Below are 17,610 nucleotides of genomic sequence, written 5' to 3'. Positions count from 1 at the left end.
CTATCCAGATCGATAGGCGTCTGCGGGAGCGCAAACCTGTGCACCATTTGGCGGTGTCTACTGAGAAGACGCCAGAGAATATGCAATGTGATAGAGTTCTGTCCAGAAGTGAACGGCAGAATTTTAGACGAAAAAATGGGTTGTGCTTCTATTGCGGTGATTCAACTCATGTTATATCAGCATGCTCTAAGCGTACTAAGAAGCTTGATAAGTCTGTTTCAATTGGCACTTTACAGTCTAAGTTTATTCTATCTGTGACCCTGATTTGTTCTTTATCATCTATTACCGCGGATGCCTATGTCGACTCTGGTGCCGCTTTGAGTCTTATGGATTAGTCCTTTGCCAAACGCTGTGGGTATGATTTGGAGCCTCTTGAAACTCCTATACCCCTGAAGGGGATTGACTCCACCCCATTGGCTAGCAATAAACCACAATACTGGACACAAGTAACTATGCGGATTAATCCGGATCACCAGGAGATTATTCGCTTTCTTGTGCTGTATAACCTACATGATGTGTTGGTGCTTGGATTGCCATGGCTGCAATCTCATAACCCAGTCCTTGACTGGAAAGCTATGTCTGTGTTAAGCTGGGGATGTAAGGGGACGCATGGGGACGTACCTGTGGTTTCCATTTTATCATCTATTCCCTCTGAGATTCCTGAATTCTTGACTGAATATCGTGACGTTTTTGAAGAACCTAAGCTTGGTTCATTACCTCCGCACCGGGAGTGCGATTGTGCCATAGATTTGATTCCGGGTAGTAAATACCCTAAGGGTCGTTTATTTAATCTGTCTGTGCCTGAACATGCTGCTATGCGAGAATATATAAAGGAGTCCTTGGAAAAGGGACATATTCGTCCATCGTCATCTCCCTTAGGAGCCGGTTTTTTCTTTGTGGCTAAGAAAGATGGCTCTTTGAGGCCGTGCATTGATTATCGGCTTTTGAATAAAATCACGGTTAAATATCAATATCCGTTGCCACTGCTGACTGATTTGTTTGCTCGCATAAAGGGGGCCAAGTGGTTCTCTAAGATAGATCTTCGTGGGGCGTATAATTTGGTGCGAATTAAGCAGGGGGATGAGTGGAAAACCGCATTTAATACGCCCGAGGGCCACTTTGAGTATTTGGTGATGCCTTTTGGTCTTTCTAATGCCCCTTCAGTCTTTCAGTCCTTTATGCATGACATTTTCCGTGATTATTTGGATAAATTTATGATTGTGTATTTGGATGATATTTTGATTTTTTCGGATGACTGGGACTCTCATGTCCAGCAGGTCAGGAGGGTTTTTCAGGTTTTGCGGTCTAATTCCTTGTGTGTGAAGGGTTCTAAGTGCGTTTTTGGGGTTCAAAAGATTTCCTTTTTGGGATATATTTTTTCCCCCTCTTCCATCGAGATGGATCCTGTCAAGGTTCAGGCTATTTGTGATTGGACGCAACCCTCTTCTCTTAAGAGTCTTCAGAAATTTTTGGGCTTTGCTAACTTTTATCGTCGATTTATTGCTGGTTTTTCTGATGTTGTTAAACCATTGACTGATTTGACTAAGAAGGGTGCTGATGTTGCTGATTGGTCCCCTGCTGCTGTGGAGGCCTTTCGGGAGCTTAAGCGCCGCTTTTCTTCCGCCCCTGTGTTGCGTCAGCCTGATGTTGCTCTTCCTTTTCAGGTTGAGGTCGACGCTTCTGAAATCGGAGCTGGGGCGGTTTTGTCTCAGAGAAGTTCCGATTGCTCCGTGATGAGACCTTGTGCTTTTTTCTCGCGTAAATTTTTGCCCGCCGAGCGGAATTATGATGTTGGGAATCGGGAGCTTTTGGCCATGAAGTGGGCTTTTGAGGAGTGGCGTCATTGGCTTGAGGGGGCTAGACATCAGGTGGTGGTATTGACTGACCACAAAAATCTAATTTATCTTGAGTCCGCCAGACGCCTGAATCCTAGACAGGCGCGCTGGTCGTTGTTTTTCTCTCGGTTTAATTTTGTGGTGTCCTACCTGCCGGGTTCTAAGAATGTTAAGGCGGATGCCCTTTCTAGGAGTTTTGAGCCTGACTCCCCTGGTAATTCTGAACCTACAGGTATCCTTAAGGATGGAGTGATATTGTCTGCCGTTTCTCCAGACCTGCGGCGGGCCTTGCAGGAGTTTCAGGCGGATAGACCTGATCGTTGCCCACCTGGTAGACTGTTTGTTCCTGATGATTGGACCAGTAAAGTCATTTCTGAGGTTCATTCTTCTGCGTTGGCAGGTCATCCTGGAATCTTTGGTACCAGGGATTTGGTGGCAAGGTCCTTCTGGTGGCCTTCCCTGTCTCGAGATGTGCGAGGCTTCGTGCAGTCTTGTGACGTTTGTGCTCGGGCCAAGCCTTGTTGTTCTCGGGCTAGTGGATTGTTGTTGCCCTTGCCTATCCCGAAGAGGCCCTGGACGCACATCTCGATGGATTTTATTTCGGATCTTCCTGTTTCTCAGAAGATGTCTGTCATCTGGGTGGTGTGTGATCGTTTCTCTAAGATGGTCCATTTGGTTCCCCTGCCTAAGTTGCCTTCTTCTTCCGAGTTGGTTCCTCTGTTTTTTCAAAATGTGGTCCGTTTGCATGGTATTCCGGAGAATATCGTTTCTGACAGAGGTACCCAATTCGTGTCTAGATTTTGGCGAGCATTCTGTGCTAGGATGGGCATAGATTTGTCTTTTTCGTCTGCTTTCCATCCTCAGACTAATGGCCAGACCGAGCGGACGAATCAGACCTTGGAGACATATTTGAGGTGTTTTGTGTCTGCAGATCAGGATGATTGGGTTGCTTTTTTGCCTTTAGCGGAGTTTGCCCTCAATAATCGGGCCAGTTCTGCCACCTTGGTGTCTCCCTTTTTCTGTAATTCGGGGTTTCATCCTCGATTTTCTTCTGGTCAGGTGGAATCTTCGGATTGTCCTGGAGTGGATGCTGTGGTGGAGAGGTTGCATCAGATTTGGGGGCAGGTAGTGGACAATTTGAAGTTGTCCCAGGAGAAGACTCAGCTTTTTGCCAACCGCCGGCGTCGGGTTGGTCCTCGGCTTTGTGTTGGGGACTTGGTGTGGTTGTCTTCTCGTTTTGTCCCTATGAGGGTTTCTTCTCCCAAGTTTAAGCCTCGGTTCATCGGCCCGTACAAGATATTGGAGATTCTTAACCCTGTGTCCTTCCGTTTGGACCTCCCTGCATCTTTTTCTATTCATAATGTTTTTCATCGGTCATTATTGCGCAGGTATGAGGTACCGGTTGTGCCTTCCGTTGAGCCTCCTGCTCCGGTGTTGGTTGAGGGCGAGTTGGAGTACGTTGTGGAAAAAATCTTGGACTCCCGTGTTTCCAGACGGAAACTCCAGTATCTGGTCAAATGGAAGGGATACGGTCAGGAGGATAATTCTTGGGTGACTGCCTCTGATGTTCATGCCTCCGATTTGGTCCGTGCCTTTCATAGGGCTCATCCTGATCGCCCTGGTGGTTCTGGTGAGGGTTCGGTGCCCCCTCCTTGAGGGGGGGGTACTGTTGTGAAATTGGATTTTGGGCTCCCCCGGTGGCCACTGGTGGAATTGAACTGGTGTGCATCATCCTCTCTGTTCACCTGTTTCCATCAGGATGTGGGAGTCGCTATTTAGCCTTGCTCCTCTGTCACTTCCATGCCGGTCAACATTGTAATCAGAAGCCTTTCTGTGCATGTTCCTGCTGCTAGACAACTCCCAGCTAAGTTGGACTTAGTCCTTGTTTGTTTTTGCATTTTGTTCCAGTTCACAGCTGTAGTTTCGTTTCTGTGTCTGGAAAGCTCTTGTGATCTGAAATTGCCACTCTGATGTTATGAGTTAATACTAGAGTCTTAAAGTAATTTCAGGATGGTATTTTGATAGGGTTTTCAGCTGACCATGAAAGTGCCCTTTCTGTCTTCCTGCTATCTAGTAAGCGGACCTCAATTTTGCTAAACCTATGTTCATACTACGTTTGTCATTTCATCTAAAATCACCGCCAATATTTGTGGGGGCCTCTGTCTGCCTTTCGGGGAAATTTCTCTAGAGGTGAGCCAGGACTATATTTTCCTCTGCCAGGATTAGTTAGTCCTCCGGCCGGCGCTGGGCGTCTAGGGATAAAACGCAGGCTACGCTACCCGGCTACTGTTAGTTGTGCGGCAGGTTTAGTTCATGGTCAGTTTAGTTTCCATCCTTCCAAGAGCTAGTTCGTATGTTTGCTGGGCTATGTTCTCTTGCCATTGAGAACCATAACAGCCTCCGCTTTGGTGGGCGGGGACCCTCGGCCTCCGATTTGGTGGGCGGGGACCCTCGGCCTCCGATTTGGTGGTCGGGGACCCTCGGCCTCCGCTTTGGTGGGCGGGGCCCCTCGGCCTCCGATTTGGTGTGCGGGGACCCTCGGCCTCCGCTTTCGTGGACGGGGCCCCTCGACCTTCGATTTGGTGGGCGGGGCTCCTCGGCCTCCGATTTGGTTGGTGGGGCCCCTCGGCCTCCAATTTGGTGGGCGGGGACCCTCGGCCTCCGATTTGGTGGGCGGGGACCCTCGGCCTCCGATTTGGTGGGCGGGGACCCTCGGCCTCCGATTTGGTGGGCGGGGACCCTCGGCCTCCGCTTTGGTGGGTGGGGCCCGTCGGCCTCCGATTTGGTGGGCGGGGCCCCTCGGCCTCCGATTTGGTGGGCGGGGACCCTCGGGCTCCGATTTGGTGGGTGGGGACCCTCGGCCTCCGATTTGGTGGGCGGGGACCCTCGGCCTCCGATTTGGTGGGCGGGGACCCTCGGCCTCCGATTTGGTGGGCGAGGCCCCTCGGCCTCCGATTTGGAGGGCGGGGCCCCTCGGCCTCCGATTTGGTGGGCGGGGCCCCTCAGCCTCCGATTTGGTGGGCGGGGCCCCTCGGCCTCCGATTTGGTGGGCGGGGCCCCTCGGCCTCCGATTTGGTCGGCGGGGCCCCTCGGCCTCCGATTTGGTGGGCGGGGCCCCTCGGCCTCCGATTTGGTGGGCGAGGACCCTCGGCCTCCGATTTGGTGGGCGGGGACCCTCGGCCTCTGCTTTGGTGGGTGGGGCCCGTCGGCCTCCGATTTGGTGGGCGGGGACCCTCGGCCTCCGATTTGGTGGGCGGGGACCCTCGGCCTCCGATTTGGTGGGCGGGGACCCTCGGCCTCCGATTTGGTAGGCGGGGCCCCTCGGCCTCCGATTTGGTGGGCGGGGACCCTCGGCCTCCAATTTGTTGGGCGGGGCCCCTCGGCCTCCGATTTGGTGTGTGCTCTGCCTGGGGCCACTGTGCTCTGCCTGGGGCCCCATATGCTGCCTGGGGCCCCTGTGCTCTGCCTGGGGCCCCATATGCTGCCTGGAGCCCCTGTGCTCTGCCTGGGGGCCCTGTGCTCTGCCTGGGGCCCCATGTTCTGCCTGGGGCCCCTGTGCTCTGCCTGGGGCCACTGTGCTCTGCCTGGGGCTCCATGTTCTGCCTGGGGCCACTGTGCTCTGCCTGGGGCCCCATAAGCTGCCTGGGGCCCCTGTGCTCTGCCTGGGACCACTGTGCTCTGCCTGGGGCCCCATATGCTGCCTGGGGCCCCTGTGCTCTGCCTGGGGCCCCTGTTCTCTGCCTGGGGCCCCATATGCTGCCTGGGGCCACTGTGCTCTGCCTGGGGCCCCATATGCTGCCTGGGGCCCCTGTGCTCTGCCTGGGGCCCCATATGCTGCCTGGGGCCCCTGTGCTCTGCCTGGGGCCCCTGTGCTCTGCCTGGGGCCCCTGTGCTCTGCCTGGGGCCACTGTGCTCTGCCTGGGGCCCCATATGCTGCCTGGGGCCCCTGTGCTCTGCCTGGGGCCCCATATGCTGCCGGGGGCCCCTGTGCTCTGCCTGGGGCCCCTGTGCTCTGCCTGGGGCCCCATATGCTGCCTGGGGCCCCTGTGCTCTGCCTGGGGCCACTGTGCTCTGCCTGGGGCCCCATATGCTGCCTGGGGCCCCTGTGCTCTGCCTGGGTGTAGGACACTGGTGACGTCACTTATCTCCGGACATTAGCTCCGGACATTAGCTCCGGACAATAGCTCTGGACAATAGCTCCGGACAAAGCCACGGAAGTTGGCACAAATTGCAGGAAGTAGTATTCTAGGCAATTATATATTAGATCAAAAATCTATTGATTAAAATGTTGGTAGTAATTAACTTTGTTCGTGGGGAAACCCCTTTTAATATGACATCAGAAAATGTTTTCTCATCCCAAATACATAATTTAAATGTGCTATATAAATAAATACTTTACACAAGCTTATGGTTCTGCTGTTACACTCTGCTGGCATTGAAGCCTCCAGTTTAATTTCCAACTCAGGATCTTCTTGATTATTATAAATTAAAAGTAACCACAGGTTTCTGTAAGTATTCACTCGATTGATCCAGTAGATAATGTTGCGGCTTTTGTTATAAAATGAAGCATTGTTACTTTTGTAGTCATTAAAGGGGCTTTCCAATGCACAAAGTTAATTTTAATCAATAGATCTTAGATGTTCTGAATTTTCCTTTGCTATGTACTGTGTAATGGCTGTCTCTGCGCAGGAACATGGTATGAATGTGCCACATCTCCTAGGTAGAGGAGAAAGCAAATGAGAGTATACAGACAGGACATCATTGGGTTACAGTATATCTGCTGCCTTCTGTGAGGTAAAACATTTCCCTGCCTGTTTTATCACATGAGGGAGTGTTTCTACCATAGCTACTACTTCACTAGCTTAAATTATGAAGAATTAAGAGGATTGGAGCAGAAGCAGCAGCAGAAACAGTGACTTATATGATAAAAAGGCAGTGTATTGTTTTACCTCACAAAACGCAGCAACTGCAAGCCACTGCTATGTTGTCTTTATAATTGCTTATTCTTCCCTCCTGGACAATTGCTGTGGAATGTTCAGACCATATTCCTGCACGGTCTGACACAGCCATTACACAGTATATGGGGCTAGAAGGCAGGAGAAAGAAGCGCAATAGGATCTTATCGGGTTAAAATTGATTAAGAAAGTAAAGGTTATGCTAACCTGTTAAGTTGTGATCACATAATAATTTTAAAGCATATAATTCCAGCTGTTGTGGGTCCACATGTCTTCAAACCAGATATGACAAACTACCAAATATGTTTTTTTGTACTGAAGAAATATGTTAACATCGAAACAAAAAAAACTCCCATTTCTGTGACCAGGTTTAGTAAGTTTCTTGCATTATCCCTTTTTATTTTATGTAATTTTATATATCGTACTGTTTTGTTCCCATTGTGTATCATCTTGTATATTTTTAAAAACACTGCCTATCTTTCTTGATTTAATAAATAATTTATTAGCTCTGTTCCTCTTGTTCTGTAAACCACACCCCTTGAGCCATATGCTACCTGTAACGAAGTCTCCAACTGGCCTCTATAAATGATTGGTGGTGGCAGCTAGTAGTTCTTTTTGTTGTTGCAGAGATGGCAATGACTGTACCGGGTATATAAATATATTCCATGAGATGGAATCGGAGGTGTTTATGCCATAAGATCACTGTTAGTTACCCAATAACCAGCCTAGTAGTGGAAGCAGCTGCTGTCTCGTTCATCACTCATCAAATAATTGTCCTGACGATGGGAGGCAGGGTTGGATCTGTGTGATCTTTCTGGTGTCATCTGTGACAAAGTAATAACAGTGGTGGGCTCAGTGTGACCCCCCTGGCTGTGTATCAGTGACATGTGGGAATTAAATATTTTGTATTATGTCAAGATTCATAATATATAGAATGCCAACATAATGCATATTGTATAGTAGCAATCTCATTACAAATATAGACAATATTCCCCTAAGTCTTGTAATTTTTGTTTTTAAATTGGTATTGTCAAGTTATTAATATGCTTTAGTTAATTAGACTGAATGAAAATTTAAAATAAGTTTGTAGTTGACTTTTGTTTTCTATCTGCTGTTATTATCAGGCAATGACGCCTTTTATCTTTCATATTGTACTGCTGGTTTACATGAAGCTCATGTGCCTGGCGAGGAACGCACAGTAGTTATAATCCAGGAGAGAGGTTAACTCATAACATACCAGCCACCTCTCTCCAGCCCATTGATTTCCATATAGCAATTAGCTGCTTACCTATCTCTCATTCCTTCCCAGCTCCTAACAAGCTGCTGTTATAATACTACAGCTCTGCTATCACCAGAACTGTCACTTAAGGAGGAGCTCTGCCAGAAGTCAGGAAGTAAGGAAACTGCACAAATCTGAGCTGCTAAAGAGACAACTTGAGAAATCTCCCTTAATAAGATTTTTATGATATATACAGTATATATATTGTGTACTCACTTCCGTCAAAACTTCATCCATTTCATCAAATGGTTTTCCATCCTTTCTGTTGTAAAATGTGGCAACCCCAACAATTTCTTCCTTTTTGTTGACGATTGGCAATGAAAGGACATTTTTAATCATCCATCCAGATTCATCAACTGGGCCTTTCTATGGTTGATAAGAATAATAAAATGTTTACTATGTGCAGTAAGAGCCACAAAACACAAGGGTATAACATTACACAAGGTTGTTTCACCAATAGACTCATTGGAGCTAGAGAAAATCAATATGGCAGTTTTTTTCTTTATAATAAATACAAAAGTGCATGAGAAACATATGAAGATAATTTTAAAATAAGTAAGTATGGCCCAGATTGCATCCCCTTAACAAGGGGGCTCATGCCAAATGACTCAGGATGGTTGCTAGGCCTGAAGAATGGATAGTTAGGGGTTAATGTACAGGAGTGGGAATTTGAGTGGGAGTTTTAGGGGAGGGCTATAGGAGCAGTTAGGTCTGAAGGGCTTATCTAAAAGGCTGATGGGAGGCTCCTATATGGATCGCATAGAAAGGAGGTGCTCTTGTGGGATGTCCATTTTTCTGGTGACCTGGTATTCAGAACGTCTCGCTCACCCTATTAGTTTAATTTGTTTCTCTTTTATTATATAATTAATGTGTTTTAAAACTATCACAGTGGTTGGCGTAAAAGGAGGGGGGTTTTGTAGGTGCTTTGTTCCACTGAAGGACAGGGGGAGTCCAGTACAGGGATGCGTTACTCCCTACATGTGTTCAAGGTTCTTACAAAATAGTAAGTGGGTCGCTATTGGGCTAGATCTCATCGGGACAACTTGGTATGGGCTACATGCAGATGGGTGCCCTCAAGCCTGTGCGGTGCGGCTGGGGTTCGTGTGGAGTAGCTGTTTGTTGTATTTCACAGAAATGGTGTTGAACCTTCAATTCAATTCCCCCGCCTCCTTTTTCTGGATGTTTTGCTATTGTTTTAGTTGTTTATTGAATAAACGAGGTTACTGTGGCCTTTATATCCAATGTCACACAGTGTGGTGTGTTTTTATTCATCAGATAAGGGGATGCAAAAGGGATTAGGTTCTTGAACTGTCATAAGGGCGTATAGTCACAAATTCTGAAGTCATGTCTCGCTCTCCTGTATCTCAAGTCCTTACCTGAAACTCAAAGTATTCATCAGCAGCCGTGTTCATAATGTTGCAAATCTAAAAGATGCAAATTCATAATTTGGAAACACATTTTGGAAACAGTAATAAACAAATGTGATTACAATGAATAGGTTAACAGCTAAAAGAAAAAGTTAACCAGTTCCAGACAATGCCATTTTCCTCATCTTCATGGCCAAAAACTGTTTTTATTTTTTTCCGTACATGCCATTGTAAGAGCTTTACATTTTTTCTTGTTTGGATATTGAAATAATTTTTGCCTCTTTTTGATGATAATTGTAATTTTTATGTAATTTTCAAATTAGTTTTTTTTTGCTAATATCAAAGAAAATATAAATAAAACAAAGGAAATAGGTGTCTGTTTTTCACATTTATTTTACAATTTTTCTTAGGACCACTAAAATAAATTTTAAATTATGTTGTTGTTTTTATATCAATTATATTTATATAGCATAAAACTGTTTTATTTAATAATTTTGTAATATTCGATTCTCCCGTAACTGGGGCCAGTATATTATTCCCAGTTACAGGGCAAATTCAACCTCCTGGATTCACAGCAAAGCAGATCAGTATCTGTTAGGGCCCAGCAGCTTCTGCTCCCTCCTTTCAACTGACAACCGTGTGCTTTGAAATCTTCCTTCCCATGTGCTGCCAATTAGAGCTCAGCAGCTGATTTATCGATCTCACAGTCTCAAACATTGCTGAGCTGTGAGGTAGTGGTTATAGCTCACGTCCCCAAAGGAGACTCTGAGGCTGCCAGACCACTAGATCAGCTGTCGAGTTGTGATTGTCAGAGTCTGGGAATGAAGGGAAAAGGTGCATGACCCCAGAGAAAGCTCTGAAGAAACATCAAGTTGAACTACAAGCAGAGATTTCACCTACTGCGCTCCAAAACAAATGTAAACACCTTCTACAATTGAGTTATGCAGCGCAAAAATAACGGCAGCATCAAGGGAGCTCACAGATTTTTCCAAGATATTTAACTCACTTTTTTAGCAAGCCGTCTTTAAATCATGTCTGGTTGGTTTACTGGAACACTAACTACAGGGAGAAAACTAAATTGTCTTCTCTCTGAAGTCAGTAACTTCCAGTCATCAGGGTGGTGCAGAGAGCAGGTACAGTCACCGCTCACTATACTGTGCGTGCCTTCATCATTTCCCTGCATAGTGATTGACAAATCAATCAAAATGCAGGAGGAGTGAGTGGTGACAGTGCTCTCATTGTGTAGTAAGCATTGAATGATACAGCTCCTTACTCTGCCCTAATGATGGAAGTGAACGGCTGCAGGGAGAACATAATTTAATTTTCTCCCTGTAGCCGCTGTTCCTGTAAGCCTGCCATATATGATTTAAATGTTATTTGCCTGCAAATTACCACTTTACAGGTAAATAGCATTTTTGAATTGCAGGTTCACTTTAATTATATGATGGAACAAGTTTTGAAATTCAAGTGAATCCTATGTTAATAATATGGACATGCTGGTTGCACTGTAAACTAGAATACATTTGTAAACTCACACATATCTGCTCCTTTCTGTTAAGTGTAAAGCCCAAAGAAACCATTTAACCCCTAGAGGCAACCTTTTTTTATGGTGTCACTCTTTTAGATCTTTATTAATTACTCACTTTATTTTATTTCTAGTCTGTTCTGCTAGTAGATTTATTAAAGATATCTGTGTAATGTACATTATACTTACAAGACCATTTTCTGCAACATAGGAGGGAAGTTTACTTGCCAAAGCCCAATGATCTGCAGGTGGGTTCCTGTTAAAACATAATATTAAGCTGTAGTGCTTTTGTGGTGTGTCCCTCTAATTGCAAATAATACAACTGTAATGAAATAGTTTAATTTCTAATTTGTTTTTATATAATCTATATATTAATATGAACACTTCTACCCAGGTGAATGACCCTTCTGGTAGCTATATTAATAATCTGGAGAGTGGGGTTTGGAATTGCCAAGCCTTCAGGTTCTTCTTAATTCGATGACAGTGAGTGAACTAGACCTTCATGAGATGAAGATTCTTACACTCAAGATTACATTTTGATAACTTGAAACCATTTTTCTAAAGCCAGGTAGCAATAGATTTCCTCTATGCAAACTATAGTGAACTGTTTATAAAATGGGTTGTCTCATGATCGCTTTCAGGAACGCACCTCTCCTTAGCCTCATGGTTTCCTACATGACAAGGGCTCTCCTGAATGACTATCAGTTTAGTCCAGTGGCATGGCTGAACCGCTGACCCGAATATGCACCCTGTGATCCTGCAAGCAAACTCAGCTTTGCTTCTGCAGCATCGGAGGAACGCAGGAGCACTGAAGCTGACACTGGAGCTGTTTCTTTGTAGCAAAAATTGATCTTCTAATTATATATTTTTTTCTGGCAGTGCTTCTTAATTGATCCAAACTGATTTTGGTGATCGTGTGGGCATACTGTAGTTGAAGGATCAATGACGTGTACATGTAGGTCGGGATGTGAGACGTCTCTCTGATGATAGGTACAAACATGCATAAGGATTACCTTCCTCAGGGCTGCTTTTTATACTCAACAAGTTAATAATTATTATTATTAATAATAATTATTCCCACACGCTATAGCATCTTCCTTGATGTTTGCTTCTCCGATGGTAAAATCACACAGCCTTGACTTACACATTACTTACTTTGAAACTAACACATTTTCTCTGATTAAGTGGGAAACTATTAGGGTTCACTGCTTTGGACAATTTTAACTTGTTAGAAGGGTCCCTTGGATATAAACTGATCACAAAGTGACCAACCCTGTTGGAACCCTAAGTAATATTCTTTGTGGAAACATGAAAAGCACCATCCCAGAGGAAAGGAAGTATTCTACAATTCTCATTCAAATCAATAAGTTGTACGTATAATGCAGGACAGGGCATATCCTACAAAGCAAGAAATGCTCTTTGTAGCCCCTCTCCACAATAACTCAGAATTCATTACTACAGTGGGGAAAATAAGTATTTAATACACTGCCAATTTTGTAAGTTTTGCCACCTATAAAGAATGGAGGAGGTATGTAATTTTCATCTTAGGTACACTTCAACTGTGAGAGACAATCTAAAAATAAAACCAAAACATTCACATTGTATGAGTTTTAACCCCTTTACCCCCAAGGGTGGTTTGCACGTTAATGACCGGGCCAATTTTTACAATTCTGACCACTGTCCCTTTATGAGGTTATAACTCTGGAACGCTTCAACGGATCTTGGCGATTCTGACACTGTTTTCTCATGACATATTGTACTTCATGATAGTGGTAAAATTTCTTCGATATAACTTGCGTTTATTTGTGAAAAAAGCGGAAATTTGGCGAAAATTTCTATAGCATTTTTATAGCGGATTTTTATGATTGGCAGCCGTCACACACTAAAAGACGCTTTTTATAGCAAAAAAGTTTTTGCGTCCCCACATTTTGAGACCTATAATTTTTCTATATTTTGGTCCACAGAGTTATGTGAGGTCTTGTTTTTTGAGGGACGAGTTGATGTTTTTAATGGTAACATTTTCGGACACGTGACAGTTTTTGATCGCTGTTTATTCCGATTTTTGTGAGGCAGAATGACCAAAAACCTGCTATTCATGAATTTCTTTTGGGAGAGGCGATTATACCGTTCCACGTTTGGTAAAATTGATAAAGCAGTTTTATTCTTCGGGTCAGTACGATTACAGCGATATCTCATTTATATCTTTTTTTATGCTTTGGCGCTTTTATACGATAAAAACTCTTTTATAGAATAAATAATTATTTTGGCATCGCTTTATTCTGAGGACTATAACTTTTTTATTTTTTCTTTGATGATGCTGTCTTTTTGATCGCGTTTTATTCCACTTTATGTTCGGTGGTATGATAATAAAGCGTTGTTTTTTGCCTCGTTTTTTTTTTCCCTACGGTGTTCACTGAAGGGGTTAACTAGTGATATAGTGTTATAGGTCGGGTCGTTACGGACGTGGCAATACTAAACATGTGTACTTTTATTGTTTTGTTTTTATTTAGATAAAGAAATGTATTTATGGGAATAATATATATATATTTTTTTCTTTATTTAGGAATTTTTTTTTTATTTTTTTTTTACACATGTGGAATTTTTTTTTTAGCTTTTTTACTTTGTCCCAGGGGGGGACATCACAGATCGCTGATCTGACAGTTTGCACAGCACTCTGTCAGATCACCGATCTGAGTTCCAGTGCTGCAGGCTTGCCAGAGCCTCGTCTGCACCCAGAAGTAATCCCTGCAGGACCCGGATGCAGCCCCGCGGCCATTTTGGATCCGGGGCCTGCAGGGATAGGAGGTAAGAGACCCTTGCAGCAACGTGATCACATCGCGTTGCTCCGGGTGTCTCAGGGAAGCCCGCAGGGAGCCCCCTCCCTGCGCGATGCTTCCCTGTACCGCCATCACACCGTGATCATGTTTGATCGCGGTGTGCCGGGGGTTAATGTGCCGGGGGTGGTCTGTGACCGCTCCTGGCACATAGTGCCGGATGTCAGCTGCGATAGGCAGCTGACACCCGGCCGCGATCACGGGGGGAGCGCGGCCGATTGCGCTGGACGTACTATTCCATCCTTGGTAACAGCTTACAGCACTGCAGGCTTACCAAGCGCCTGCTCTGAGCAGGCACTTGGTAAGCCACCTCCCTCCCTTTAGGACCCGGATGCCGCGGCCATCTTGGATCTGGGCACCTGCAGCGAGGAGGAGGTAAGAGACCCTCGCAGCAACGCAATCACATCGCGTTGCTCCAGGGGTCTCAGGGAAGCCCGCAGGGAGCCCCCTCCCTGCGCGATGCTTCCCTGTACCGCGGCACACCGCGATCATGTTTGATCGCAGTGTGCCGGAGGTTAATGTGCGTGACCGCTCCTGGCACATAGTGCCGGATGTCAGCTGCGATAGTCAGCTGACACCCGGCCGTGATCGGCCACGCTCTCCCCATGAGCGCCGCCAATCGCGCTGGACGTACTATCCCATTGGTGGTCATACGGGCCCACCCCACCTCGACGGGATAGTACGTACAATGTCAGAAAGGGGGCTAAATAATTAAATTGCATTTTTTGCATGAAATAAGTATTTGGTCACCTACCAACTAGCAAGAAATCTGTCTCTCACAGACCTGTTCGTTTTTCTTTAAGAACCCCTCCTACTCTGCCCTTATTGCCTGTATTAATTGCACCTGTTTGAACTCGTTACCTGTATAAATGACACCTGTCCACACACTCAGGAAGGAGGGTTTAGGCCAGGGAGCACTACAACTGGGCAAAAAAGATTATTCAAAAATGTCAAATATAGTCAGGGGTGCCGCTCAAAGCATAGCAGAGAGACATGTAGAAGAGGTAAGAAAAAGAAGCTATGCATATAGGGCGCACACCAAAAAAAACAATTAGGTTACAAAATTTACAAAGTTTATTGAACTAAAGACAGAAGACACAAATAAAACCACATTAAATTACAACTAACACACCCCTGGTCCCATAGTAAATTGAGATGTAAGAGCGACCCCAGATACAATAATATATGACAAGACGAATACAAATACCACTAATATTATGTTAAAGCTGTAAAAAGCAAACAGTATGTAAAGACGACCTAGGGTGCAAAAAGTCAATCTTCAAAATCACTGCACACATAAAGGTAGTACATGGCTCAATTCATATGTAAGCAAAACATAACATACCAATATATAAACATACAGGTGAATTCTGGGCGTCCCCAGAGAATCAAGTAAGAAAATAAGTGCCACAATATGGATAAAGAGGCTAGTACTAGCTGTGTGGCCTCAATAAGCCTATACCAAAGCAGTAAGAGATGAATATGATTCTCCCAAAAAGAGCACAAATCAAAAAAAGGGGGGGCGCCTACTGATAGAAAGAAGCGCTACCAAAACAACAAAAGATATGCATATATGAATATTTATAGAGCCAATTAGGTAATGTGGGCAGCCTTAACCCCTTCACCCCCAAGGGTGGTTTGCACGTTATGGACCGGGCCAATTTTTACAATTCTGACCATTGTCCCTTTATGAGGTTATAACTCTGGAACGCTTCAAGGATCCTGGTGATTCTGACATTGTTTTCTCGTGACATATTGTACTTCATGATAGTGGTAATATTTCTTTGATATTACCTGCGTTTATTTGTGAAAAAAATGGAAATTTGGCGAAAAATTTTGAAAATTTTGCAATTTTCCAACTTTGAATTTTTATGCAATTAAATCACAGTGACATTTCCCACATGTCTACTTTACATCAGCACCATTTTGGAACCAACATTTTTTTTTGTTAGGGAGTTATAAGGGTTAAAAGTTGACCAGCAATTTCTCATTTTTACAACACCATTTTTTTTTAGGGACCACATCTCATTTGAAGTCATTTTGAGGGGTCTATATGATAGAAAATACCCAAGTGTGACACCATTCTAAAAACTGCACCCCTCAAGGTGCTCAAAACCACATTCAAGAAGTTTATTAACCCTTCAGGTGTTTCACAGGAATTTTTGGAATGTTTAAATAAAAATTAACATTTAACTTTTTTTCACACAAAATTTACTTCAGCTCCAATTTGTTTTATTTTACCAAGGGTAACAGGAGAAAATGGACCCCAAAAGATGTTGTACAATTTGTCCTGAGTACGCCGATACCCCATATGTGGGTGTAAACCACTGTTTGGGCGCATCACAGAGCTCGAAAGCGAAGGAGCGCCATTTGACTTTTCAATGCAAAATTGACTGGAATTGAGATGGGACGCCATGTTGCGTTTGGAGAGCCACTGATGTGCTTAAACATTGAAACCCCCCACAAGTGACACCATTTTGGAAAGTAGACCCCCTAAGGAACTTATCTAGAGGTGTGGTGAGCACTTTGACCCACCAAGTGCTTCACAGAAGTTTATAATGCAGAACCGTAAAAATAAAAAATCATATTTTTTCACAAAAATTATCTTTTCGCCCCCAATTTTTTATTTTTCCAAGGGTAAGAGAAGAAATTGGACCCCAAAAGTTGTTGTACAATTTGTCCTGAGTACGCTGATACCCCATATGTGGAGGTAAACCACTGTTTGTGCGCATGGGAGAGCTCGGAAGGGAAGGAGCGCCGTTTGACTTTTCACTGCAAAATTGACAGGAATTGAGATGGGACGCCATGTTGCGTTTGGAGAGCCACTGATGTGCTTAAACATTGAAACCCCCCACAAGTGACACCATTTTGGAAAGTAGACCCCCTAAGGAACTTATCTAGAGGTGTGGTGAGCACTTTGACCCACCAAGTGCTTCACAGAAGTTTATAATGCAGAGCCGTAAAAATAAAACAAAAATTTTTTCCCACAAAAATTATTTTTTAGCCCCCAGTTTTGTATTTTCCCAAGGGTAACAGGAGAAATTGGACCCCAAAAGTTGTTGTCCAATTTGTCCTGAGTACGCTGATACCCCATATGTGGGGGGAACCACCGTTTGGGCGCATTAGATGGAATGGTCTGCAGGCGTCACATTGCGTTTGCAGAGCCCCTAATGTACCTAAACTGTAAAAACCCCCACAAGTGACACCATTTTGGAAAGCAGACCCCCTAAGGAACTCATCTAGATGTGTTGTGAGAGCTTTGAACCCCCAAGTGTTTTACTACAGTTTATAACGCAGAGCCGTGCAAATAAAAAATATTTTTTCCACAAAAATTATTTTTTAACCCCCAGTTTTGTATTTTTCCAAGGGTAACTGGAGAAATTGGACCCTATATATTGTTGTCCAATTTGTCCTGAGTATGCTGATACCTGATATGTGGGGGGGGGGGAACCACCGTTTGAGCGCATGGCAGAGCTCGGAAGGGAAGGAGCATCATTTGCAATGCAGACTTAGATGATTGGTCTGCAGGCGTCACATTGCGTTTGCAGAGCCCCTAATGTACCTAAACAGTAGAAACCCCCCACAAGTGACCAAATATTGGAAACTAGACCCCCAAGGAACTTATCTAGTTGTGTTTTGAGAACTTTGAACCCCCAAGTGTTTCACTACAGTTTATAACGCAGAGCCGTGAAAATAAAAAAAAAAACATTTTCCTCCCAAAATTATTTTTTAGCCCCGAGTTTTGTATTTTCCCAAGGGTAACAGGAGAAATTGGACCCCAAAAGTTGTTGTCCAATTTGTCTTGGGTACGCTGA

General features: G+C 44.6%; 1 protein-coding gene across 1 annotated transcript in view; it reads right to left on the bottom strand.

Annotated features, from left to right (window-relative positions):
• PDE6A (phosphodiesterase 6A) overlaps window positions 1-17,610 on the bottom strand; it is a 130,598-nt gene that overhangs the window by 90,740 nt on the left and 22,248 nt on the right. Inside the window, exons 4-6 of the mRNA XM_077261143.1 lie at window positions 11,151-11,217; window positions 9,446-9,493; window positions 8,286-8,435 (exon numbers count right to left, since the gene is read on the bottom strand). Coding sequence (XP_077117258.1) covers window positions 8,286-8,435; window positions 9,446-9,493; window positions 11,151-11,217 — 265 coding nt within the window. The remainder of the gene's footprint in view (window positions 1-8,285; window positions 8,436-9,445; window positions 9,494-11,150; window positions 11,218-17,610) is intronic.

The sequence above is a fragment of the Ranitomeya variabilis genome, chromosome 5 (assembly GCF_051348905.1).
Source record: "Ranitomeya variabilis isolate aRanVar5 chromosome 5, aRanVar5.hap1, whole genome shotgun sequence".
Lineage (NCBI taxonomy): Eukaryota > Metazoa > Chordata > Amphibia > Anura > Dendrobatidae > Ranitomeya > Ranitomeya variabilis.
The sequence above is the reverse complement of the archived record's forward strand: the minus strand, read 5'-3'. Positions and strand labels throughout refer to the sequence as shown.